The following is a 12,288-nucleotide window of genomic DNA, read 5'->3' as shown; positions in this document are numbered from 1 at the left end:
GCAAGCCTTTCTGTGTTGGAAGAAAGCCTTCTAACTTATCAGTGGGAGTGATAAGTACTATGTAGCCTGTCTGTCATGAGAGGAGAGGTTCTTGGCCCAGAAATTGTAGTTTATTGAACATTTGGACAGTTTTTCTCTTTCAACTTTCTGGTTTAAAAGACCACATATGTGCTTGTTTCCATCCTTCCTGTAACTAACCTACTGGGTAGCACTAGAAAGCCTTAAACTGATACAAGCCTTCTAGCTTAGAAGAGAGACTTTGGAGTGATTAAGTATCAGGTTGCTGTACTTTCTTGCTGTACTTAACTGTTTTCTGCCTAAACGCAAATTTTCCAGCGTTTATTGTGATTTAAAAGCTTGTTTTTTCACATATTGTACTTATTTGACTGCCTGCAAGTTTAAAAAGTTGTTTTTGTTTAAATAATTTGTTTAACTGTTGTAGGCTATACACTCAAGTGTGATAGCCTTTTCTGATTGTTTGTAGTTGTTTAAAGCTGTTTTAAGTGTATTTTTACTGTTTTTGCCTTATCTTTTCAAATAAACAAAAAAATCCCTTGTTTCCCACCTTTCTAAGCTAGTATAGTCCAGTTCTCAGGATAGTGCTGAATTCAGGGCTGTGATACTAGTTTCTGAGTTGCCCATACCTTACTTGGATAGAAGGAAGTTTCTCTGTTCACCTGTGAGAGAGGGGAGCTTTGAGCAATCTATCCGTCCCTGGAGGAATGGTTCCAGCCCAGAAGTTAGTAGTTTATTGGCCATTTTGGGCTAATTTCTCTCTCTTTCATTTCCCTACTATAAAAACCACGTTTGCACAGTTTTGCGCACCGGGCAGTGCTGGTTAGCTACAGTTAAATTATTCCTGGCTCCACTAAGTCTCCTCTTCAGTTTTTCCCTTGAAACTAGTCTAACTCTCAACCTAAGCACTCAAAAAGCATCTTACAGCCAAGCACTTGCTCACACCTAATAGCAAGCACTAATATACCCTGACATTGACTGCCCAGCAGGACAAGGCTCTTTATTCGCCCCTCACCAACCAAGCGACTAAGCAGCTCACCCTACTATTCGGGCATGACCATAGGGCAACTTCAGGTGCACTCTCCAGACCAGCTGGTGAATCTGGGTATCCTGAGGCAATGTTACAATTGCCTCATGTACACAAACAACCCTCTACTCCTGCCACAAAACACTAACATATGTGAGAGATTATACAGTCAAACTGGAAGCTAAGCTGTCTCCACCCAAGGCTGGAAAAGACAGTCAAGAGGAGAAGGTTAACACTTGCACCACACCTCCAGCCACACACATACCTATTAAACAGCACTGGCAAAAAATACCCATAAATACACAAAATTATATTAGGAGGCTCTAAATAAAAAACTTCAAAAGCATCAGAGACCTCTAAAGCAGACACCCAAACAACCTGCACTTCTCATCACAAACCAGACAACACATAAAATGCAAAATCAGTGTGCCACACAATCACAGCCCTTAAGGCGAAATAACATACCTAACACACTAGTAATAGGTGACTCTATAGTGAGGCACACTGACGTCTCACTCACTAGGCTGGACAAGCAGAAGGTTACTGTTAGCTGCCTGTTGGGAGACACATAACACAAGCACTCAGGTCACTCTAGAACAAGTACAAATATGACTCTGTCATTGTTCATGTTGGTGTGAATAACCTGAGACATACCTCCTTGGACAACATAAAAAGAGACATGGAAGAGCTCTCTAATCATGCAGCCCAGGCTGGTATGACCCTGACCCTGAGTAGCATCCTGCCCTCACCAAGAACGATACCTCAGAATAAAGAAAAAATTATCAATTTCAACAATTGGCTAAGCTTCTGGTGTCATTCAAAGGGGATCCAGTATCTGTCAGCCTGGGACGTCATGCTCAACAAGCCACATTGCTTCTCAAGAAAAGACTTGCACCTGTCACCCCTAGGCTTTCAAATACTGGCCAAGGCTCTTGCTGCCCCCATAGTGCATTTTTTAGGCAAGGCACAAAAGTCAAACCCACCTCCGTAAACAGCACAATTAACAAATAAACTGAGGGTAATGATGCTCAACGCCAGGAGTTTAGATCTCAAAATGCACACGCTCGAAGCACTCCTAAGTATGGAGAACGTTGACATCTGTGCAGTAACTGAAACCTGGTTCAAGGCTCCAGAGTGCACTGCAGCACTACTGGGCTACAACTCATACCACACATTTTGGCCACAGAACATGGACTGAAACACAAAAGGAAGGGGTGTATCCATATTCATCAAGGATACCTACACCTCCATGTTAGTGGCGCAGCATGATACCTCTGAGATCATCCATGTGCAACTAACATCGGGCAAATCTGCAATGCAAATTGTGGCCTGCTACAGATCACCCTACATGACCCAGGACCACCACTCCACCTTTCTGGAGACACTGGACCCTACCATTCACTGCGAAAACTACTTGAGTACAAATTCCCAGGCCCAGCGCTTTCTGGAATTCATCAACTCAAATGCCCTGGATCAGCTGGTAAACTCCCCTACCAGAGGTGAAAACATATTGGACCTGGTCATCACCAACATGGGCGACAGGTGTTCCACACCGGAGGTCATCCCGTCACTGGTTAGATCAGACCATAAACTAATCACTCTGGATGCCCATACCCCACCCCACCCCCAACTAAGGAAACCACAGTAAAAACTTTTCTAAAGCAAACTTCACCTTACTTAAGAGAGAGGTGGTAAGTTTCACAGCCCCATGCTAAAGGATACGCTGCCCAAGATGCAGAAACCTTTACAAATGCACTCTATGAGCACCTACAAGGATGCATGGATTGTGCCATCCCTAGCAAAACCAAGACTCATTCCTCTAAGAGAAGGAAACCAGTTTGGTGGACCCCTGCAATAAACAGGCTATACAACAGAAGGAGGAAACTAGTTCAGTAAAAAAGCAAATCCCAAGAAGGAAAGACATCCCTGATCAGTATCAGTAAGAAACTAAGGTCCCTCATGAAATCATCCAAGGCTAACTTTGAAAAAAAAATAGCCAAAAATTCAAAAGATAACCACAAGGTCTTCTTTAGCTATGTTAAGAATCTAAGTGGCAACTCGCAGATATGCACTGAACTAGTGCAAAATAGCACAAAATATACTGAACCTACTGATATTGCCAACATCCTGGCAGATCGATTCAGTGCAAACTTCACCCCCCTCTCACCTCCAAAAGGGCCCACAACAATACCAGAAAAGTGTAGTGTCCCAAAAATCACAGATGCACAGGTGAAAACAGCCCTTTCAAAAGCCAAAAACACAGCATCAATGGGACCAGATGGTGTCCCAGGCTGTGTCTTGCATGAACTACAGAACGAACTAACCCCCCACCTAAACACGCTGTTCAGCCTCAGCCTCTCCACAGGCTACGTGCCCATAGAATGGTGCACAGCAACGGTTATTCCTCTCCACAAAGGAGGGGCCACAACTGACCCTGGTAACTATCGCCCCATAAGCCTGACTAGCCTGGTCTGTAAGGCTATGGAGTGCATCATCATGGAGCTCATTAAAAAAGACATTGGGAACCTCCAAACACTTGACCCGACCCAGTTTGGCTTTGTTAAGGGCAGATCATGCCTACTAAACCTGGTTGACTTCAGACAGTCACCAAGGCCATATACAAGGGAAAGGTGGTCCACACAGCCTACCTTGACCTCACCAAGGCTTTTGACACCATTCCCCACTTGGGTATTACAGAAAACCTCACCAGCCTGAACATAAACCCCTACGTCACAAGATGGGTTGCCAACTGGCTTACAGACAGAACTCACATGGTAAGAATAGCAGGCTCCAGGTCCGACTCTAAACCTGTCACAAGTGGTGTCCTGCAAGGCTCGGTCCTGGGACCCCTACTGTTTAGCATATACTTCTCAGAAGTACAGGCAAACACAGGAGGACTATGGCTAACCAAGTTTGCCGATGACTGCAAACTGGGAGCCATAATTGACTCTCCGGCTGACATGGACATCCTCCAAAAGGGCCTTACTGAGACAGACACCTGGTGTCAAAGTCATGGCCTCAAGCTAAATGCCAAAAAATGCATAGTCATCCCATTTGGGAAAAACAAAACACCCACGAATTACCACATAGGTGGCAGCCCCCTTAATACAGAAGAGGTAATAAGAGATCTGGGGACTCAGGTAGATAGTAATCTCTCCTTTGACAATCATATTGCCGTGTAGTTAGGAAATCCTTCTAAGTGGCCCATCTAATTACTAAAGGGTTCACATCTAGAAATAAAGAGGTTATAGTGCCCCTGTACTCATCACTCATTAGACCCATGATAGAGTACAATGCCCCATTTGGGTTGTACCTCACAAGACACTTCAAACAGCTGGAAAGACCACAAAAGTACCTCACCAAGAGGATTACTGGCCTCAAACATATGTCCTATGCAGCCCGACTGGAAAAACTCCGGCTGTACTCAGTGGCATATCGCTTACTCAGGGGTGATCTCTGCCTGACTTACAAAGCCATGTCCAACTCAGAATTGATGGACATGCTCCACCTAAAGAAATCCAAGTCACTGCGAGCCATGCACTCTAGTGAGCTAAACCTCGCCACAACAATAAATAGAACATGCTGGAGGGATAGATTTCTGTCACAGAGACTCCCCATGCTTTGGAACAAAATTCCAAATTACATCAGGCACAGCCCCTCACTAACACTCTTCAGGAGAAACCTTGACAAGTGGATGGGTAACAGAAAATATACCCCTGAGATCACTTCACTGGCTGTTCTTGACAGAGGATCAGTTAATTAATCAATGGGGTGGCGAAAGCCGACACACTCTGGCTAAGCTTATAAATGCCCTCGGGCAGATAGCCTAGTACCTACCTATGAACCTATGAACAAGAAGACCTTGTGCTGCAGTAGCTTGTTAAAGGGGCAATACAAAATAACATACAAAGTAATAAGTACTTATTCCCACAGTCTGAGCAAAAACTATAGAATAGCAATGTGTTGTAAATTGTGTCATTAACAGAAATGTCCCCTAAAAGACAACTGTGACCAGGATGCAACTATAAAAAGAAATGCAATTTACAAGAGAGACAGGGGAGATAAAATACAAAAAAAAGGTAGTACTTCTGGTATGACATTGGTTTGCAGCTGATGGATTTCTTCTGTCGCCACTTTTAAATTGTAATTTACTTATTTTGGTAACAAAGGGTCATTTCCAGCACCATAGGTGAATAGGTAGGTTTAAAACTGCACTAAGGAGCTCTAACCCAGGAAAGAAAAAATCAATCAAAGAACAGTGAGCAGGATAACCAAGCTGAAGCTGCTATCATGGCTTAAAAAACCTGCAAACTGTACACATTGCTCTGTGGATCCAACTTCTTTGAATTTAATATATTGAGAAATATAGAAAATCTACACTATATCAAGAAATGCATAAAATGAACAGTCAATGACAACAGGTTTCAGGAGATGGAAGGAGTATTAAGTGAACACTCTAAAGGACTATGAGGGTTAACAGTTGAGAATGTGGAGCTAAAGTCTAAAGTGCAGGCTGTAAAGTCAAGATAGACACATGGAAAAAAATGTTAATAGATTACAAGAGTCATTCTAGGCAGGAAAATTTAAGATTCAGTGTTTTCCAGAAGGAACTAAAGCTAGTGACTGCGCTGCATTTATGAAGAAATCTATGACTAAGTGGTCAGGAAAAGCTGAAGCTGAGATAAAAATCAGAGCAAGTTCATGATACTGTAGGTGCTCTGCCAAGACAGAGATCAAGTACCATCTTGGTGAGGTTTGGAACATGTTCACAATAAGACCTTTACTGCAGGGCTTGGTAAAGGCAGGTATGCAATGTGTATGACAGCAATGGGTGTACACAGATCAGGCAATGAGAAATAGGACAAATGCATTCATACACACAATAAGGCTTTGCAGACAAAATCTTTGTGGTTCTGATTGCACTATCCTGCTTAATTTTTTAATCTATGTGGTGTGTTGTCCTGTACATACTAGACACCCACCCTGACAGGACTGTAGAATTCCAAAGGACACTATGTATCCTCAGAGGGGGCAGTGCCTGATATTCAGACTGGTAATGAAGGCACATATCAGCATCAAATATGCAAGCCTTTATTAAGCAAAATTCTCTCTTTAATGTGTACAGTCTCACTTTTACACTTACCTTACATACCACACACAGCATGTGGTACCTCCAGCGTCATGCTTCATTCCCTTCTCATCTGTGCCTGTTTTAAGGCACAATGTTTAAAATGAAATCCCTCATAAACTCTTATTTCTCCCTCCATGACATCACTATTCATGGGTATGAGGGAACCCATGGGGTCAGTCTAAACTGTCATATCAGGTTCCACAACCAAAGGGGGTCATTACTCTCAGTACCCACAAAGTACTTAGTGCTTTTCCAGTGTAACCAAGTGGGACACCTGGGGTTCAAATATCCACTGAGACAGGTATGAAAACAAAAGCCATGTGACAGTGCTAGCAGATGTAGTACCATGGTGCTAGTGGGTCGCCTTGAAAATGCAACTACTCCAAATTTTCATAAGGGCCTGTAATCTAGCCTGGTATTGGGTAAAAAATATTGTTAAGAGGGATACTTCATCAGATATAACATTGCCAAGCCTGCAGTTATTAGCTAGGAACATTACTTTTCAGGGCAGTCCACTCCACATAGGGTCATGTCAGGGGCACCTTTTTCAGGTGCCATTGTCCAGAGATTTTTCTGGACTAGGATGAAGAGCAAGGAAGCAAGTAGGTTGTAGATTTTGATGATATCCCATCAGCTGTTCTGATACAAAATGATTTTGTTGATACAATTCAATATTTTGTAGATGCAGCTACATGCAGCCAGACATGGATACAACCATGTGGGAAAGGCATAAGGGGGAAACCCAGTCAGTATCTACACTTCCAATAGAGGCTAGTGATGTGGATACTTCTGGAGAAGAGCTGGGTAATAACAGGAGTCATATGTAACAAAATATACTAGTCTTCTTCCAAGTAGGGAAATTTAATTTAAAGGGATAGTAGACAGCAATAAGTCTAAACCTAAGTCACAACAGTCAAAAGAGACTAAGCATCCTATTGAAAGGGAACTGGGAAGGAATGTAATTGAGAGCTGCTGTGAAGCTCCCTGTCCTGGTTCGATTCTCGGCTGGAGTGCCTTCTGTGTGAAGTCTGCATGTCCTCCCTGTCTTTGCGTGGGTTTCCTCTGGGTGCTCGGCTTTCCTCCCACATTCCAAAGACATGCAGTAGGTGGACTGGAGACTCTAAAATGGCCATAGGTGTGAGTGTACGTGCGAATGTCACTGCATGTTTTTAGAAAAATTCAGATGATAGCCATGGATACTGCTTGGCCTTTTTCCAGTCACCATAGATAAAAGTTATACCTTCATGTTGGCAAAATATATACTACTAGATACACTGAGGCTTTCTATCCAAAATAAAGTGTTTAGTTTATTGCTCAAGTTAAATTTCAGTTAAAAATAGTTTTATAAGGTTAACAGTTTTTATGTTTTGCAGTTTTGTGCCACTGCACAGTTAATTGTTAACTTAACTTATCGATTTGCCTTCTATGTGGTGGACTGTGGAGTTATTAGTCTATGATTAAGTAACTGAAAATAGTACCAACAGATAGCGATTTTTTCCTGGCATTCATCTGTCCATATAAAACTTTTTTTCTTCTTTTACATGTGCCATTACCATACCATTGTGCACGTGTACTCAGTTCTACTTAAAAGTAAAGAGTTTTAATTTGTTCATTCGTAAAATGCTGTGGCTGCTTTTTTGTTTTATTAAAGAGGGCTATCCCCAAAGCATAAATACAATTGATGGTATTTACCCTATTTGAAGGGAGGAATGCTTGGTTAACAGCTATTATAATTTAACATTGAAGAACTTACTGGAAGAGTGCTCATTAACTGAGATCATGGAATCTTAGCACCACTTTGGTAGCAGTAAGTTTGATGAATACAGGATAGAGGCACTGTCACTGAAGAGTCATCAGTTACCCTTTTTGGGAAACTCTGTGACACTGTGCATATGGAAAAATAGCTAGGTAAAGTCTTGGTTACAGCTGGTAAGATTGCACTAGAAGGCAATGGACTCAGATTGGTGTCGGTCAAATTCTGGTGACTCAGTGAGTATAATCCTGTTTTGTAGCTGGTAGTATATTTGTATTTCATGTGTCTGACATAACCCAAGGCACTAGTGCACATTTGCCAGCCATAAGCTCTTAAGGCTAATCACCCCATGCAGGCAGAACAGGTGCCAGTGGTGAGGATTAAGTCTCCATAACCCTACACCTCATATTATTGTGTAGCAACAGTGACATTTATAAGCTGTTGATCCACAATATTAAGTTGCAGGATTTAAGGGCTGTATTTTGTTCATGAGTGGAAATAATGAAATGATTCACACCTTTTTTTAATTTTCTCAATGTGACAGCTAAAAGTAGAGATAAGTGCAGATAACAGGCAGCAGCAAGAAAACGAATTTCATTTTAATGATGTTATTAGAGGTGCTAAATAACTGCTCATAATTATGTAATTGTTATTTATACATTATCAAAATTAATATTTTTCCTTTTTATTTATATAACTGCTTGACTATTTGAAGTAATGATGTATTGGCAATCAATACAGTGAAATGGAAGTAAAGCTAAAGTTAACAATATTATACTTCACTAGTCCATACTGAGATATAATGCACTGAAATTTGTGCAGTGAAATTATCATGCAACATGATTTTAATTTTAGAAACTTTTGTAGAATTTTAATGGATTTTATTACAGTGTCAGAATCTCATTCATGCAGATACTGATCCATGTGCAGACATGTGAGACAAGACTGTAAGTTCCTCTCAATTGTGAGACTCTCTAAATTGTGAGACTATCTCACTGTCTCACTATCAAAATATGGCACATTTGTTCTTGCCTTACCTTTAAAACTGTAATGTTCCATGCAAAGCTTTCCATGGCTTTCTGCAGTTTACTCCCTTTCAAGCCGTCTTTTGCTCCAAGTCTGTGCAAATCTTCATGGAACTCCATGCCTAAAGATACGACAAAGGTGTGACTGTCAATTATAAAGAATTAATGTTCTTTTCCAAAATTCAGCTGATAGATGGTTACATGTTCTTTATAAACATGCACAGAAATATAAAAGAAAATAAAAAGTATTGCATCACGGAGGCTACAGCACAGAAGCAGGCATTTAGTGGATTCATTTTATCATCATACATATTTGGAGGTACAACTTTAGCCAAGCATTTTTATGCATTTTAGACATGCCTTGAACTATAAACAAATCTTGTTTTACCCTACTTACTTGATTTTTTTCTGCTCATTAAAATGTCTTGATATCAATTCATTCCCAACATGAATGCCATTTCATTTTCCTACCGTATACCTACTCTACTTGTAGGGGTCTCAAGAGGTTCAACACACTAGTATTCCATGACTACTGATTGGTCTGTAATATTCTTGTCAGAATGTCTCTGCAAACATTCCTGTTTCTGAAAGCCAAGCATTACATTCAGAAGTTTATAATAATTCACATTCTATATTCATGGAAGCATACCACACTATCTTCATCTCCCCAATGTGGATTCAGTTCTGGCACTACCAGACATCTCCTTGTTTGGAATTAGTTCCAAAGAGAACTATTTTAGCACTAGCCCAAACCAAGGCCGATACTCCTGATTCTCCATCCAGACAAACTATGTTGTGTGTTTACATGTTAGTACCATATATTGAGGCAGAAGGTTCAGACTGTACACCAAACACCTGCACAATTATCACATTAGAACCCTTTAATTGCACAAGTAGCAACATAATCAGGCTCCATCGCTGTGAACACATTTACTTTCCTTGCTGTATCAGTTGTACTGTTCAGTTGCACCCTTTTGCTTCATTTATGCATTTAAATATTTGGTAATTAGTACCTCTGAGTAGGTCAAAATGTTACCCCTTCAGTTTTTATTGTACTCTATCAAATGCAAATATCACAACATTTTTAATGAATTCAAAAAATGTCGACATTCACTTAGTTGACCTTTTCAACTCAAATATCTCTAAACTTGAACAACTAAAAAAAACAAGCATCATCGGATCAAGAAAAGAAAACATTCTCCTTTTCTGATCTATTTCCAAAAAAAATCCTGATAAAACCACCTGATCAAATTTGAGCTAATACAATGCTGTCGGGGAAAGGTTTTTTTGTAAGGTACTTTACAGGTTTGGGGTTGGGGGCAGGGGCATGGTTAGGTTTATACACATGACTAAGGTAGAACATGAGAGCTTCTGAGTGACCAGAAGTGACTAGAAGCCATGATGATGTCTAGAAAGGATCCTGCATGTTTTGCTGTATTCTGAACTGTGATTATATATTAACTTCTCAAGAATGTTTTCAAGGGTAGGTATTATAGAGATGGGATGAAAGTCATAGACATGGTTATGTATGAGAAGCTTTTGGGAATAAGTTAGATTATAGTCATTTTATATTGGTCAGGCTTATCCACTTTGGCCAAGAAGCGGTTTTAGAGATGAGTCAGTGGTTAGATGATGAAATCTTGCCAAAACATGAATAAACCAGGAGTATAGCCCATCTGCTGTGAGGGAACATTAGTAGGTGTTTTGTCTGGGAGGGTTTCAATATCTGTTGATTTCATTTTTCTAAAATACGAAAGAAAGTCAAGAATACGGCTGATGAAATGGAATTGTAGAAGTGGTGGGGCAGTTTAGAGAATTAATAAAAATTTTAAATACTAAACCAATTAGTTAATTAACTCATTTTGTAATCTATTTAAAGTTGCAGTCCTCAATTATTACATAAATACATAAAATCCATTTCTTATTTCAACATTATTAAAACCTTGTATAAAGTGTAAATATGTGTTAAAAAAAAAAAAATATATATATATATATATATATATATATATATATATATATAAATCAATGTGGATACTAAAAACGCATTATATACACAAAAATGTATAAAATGTATGAAAACAATATAGATAAGCCTTAGATAAAAAGTTGATATTATTATATGTGTTATTTATGAATAATTTAAAAATCTAATAATCTGATGAACAACATGTGTAGGACATACTCTAAGTGCTCTATGTGTGGTCCAAACTGTAGCAACTGCTTTATGTATTGTAGCAAGTAATTTGCTACAGTTTAAAAGTAAAAAAAAAAATCTGCTTTTTTAACTAGAACCTGAGAACTATAGAACCCCATACAGGTAGGGTATAAACTGTAGCAACAGTTTGCTAAATTTGTAGAATGCAATATGCTACAGTTTAAAAGAAGAATTTTTTAAAGTAAAATATGAACACCATAGCACTTTGTGCAGTTATGGCATACACTGTAGCAACTGTTTACATTTGTAACAAGCCATTTGCTAAAATTAAAATGAAGAAATTATTATTATTATTATTATTATTATTTTATATATAAAATGTGTTGAAGGAAAGGTGGGTGTAGCGCACAGAAACAGGATTTAAACGACCGGGGCAGGAGGGTGTATGTGTGTATGTGTCTGTGTGTGTCTGTGTCATGCATCTCGTCACCTGGTTGGTGTGCCAGTAGCAGGAATGACTGTTTTTTTTTTTTTTCTTCAGTGGAAAACGTGGGGGGTAATATAGATCTGGTAGTAAAAATGACTGGCTTATTACACTGAAGTGCTTTTTTCTTGTGAGGCATAGATCTAACTATACTAATATTGTAATTTGCTTAACATAGTAAAGTGCTTTTTTTTTGCTCTTTAAGTGAAGAGCTGAAGGAGTTGGGTGTTGGTTCATGGTACCAACACAGGGCTCTGGCTGAGCCAGCTATGCTTCTGTCCATATCTTTCAAGAACTGCATGCAAATATAGAACCTGTTATTCTAGCAACTTTCTAAGTTTATAAGAGCAGTGTTTAAAACATGTCCCTGATTTTGGGACTTTGTTCTGCCATTATTTCCGGCTTTTTCCCAATTTCTTGATGTATAAGGTTGAAAACTATGTCGGTTGAAATCTATATGAAAAATATATCAAGCCATGAAAGCCGAATTATAAATTATATGTGAAATGTTAATATTAATTCTGCTCCATTCTGTTCATGAGATAGCTACATATCAAGTTATATTGATTTAAGTACTGCACACTGTAAAACGATGTGGAATTACAGTACACTGTATGGAATGATTTTTGTGTAACTAGTATAATACTTGTGTAATATTTACTTAGATTTGACTTAAGATATGGAGACCAAATTATATA

The 12,288-nt window shown here is 39.4% G+C and overlaps 1 protein-coding gene across 1 annotated transcript in view; it reads right to left on the bottom strand.

Moving 5' to 3' along the window:
* LOC122787816 (inactive phospholipase C-like protein 2) overlaps positions 1-12,288 on the bottom strand; it is a 1,808,356-nt gene that overhangs the window by 240,258 nt on the left and 1,555,810 nt on the right. Inside the window, exon 5 of the mRNA XM_044054724.1 lies at positions 8,964-9,073. Coding sequence (XP_043910659.1) covers positions 8,964-9,073 — 110 coding nt within the window. The remainder of the gene's footprint in view (positions 1-8,963; positions 9,074-12,288) is intronic.

This window comes from Protopterus annectens, chromosome 13.part0 (genome assembly GCF_019279795.1).
Source record: "Protopterus annectens isolate FY-2018-M chromosome 13.part0, PAN1.0, whole genome shotgun sequence".
NCBI lineage: Eukaryota > Metazoa > Chordata > Ceratodontiformes > Protopteridae > Protopterus > Protopterus annectens.
The sequence above is the reverse complement of the archived record's forward strand: the minus strand, read 5'-3'. Positions and strand labels throughout refer to the sequence as shown.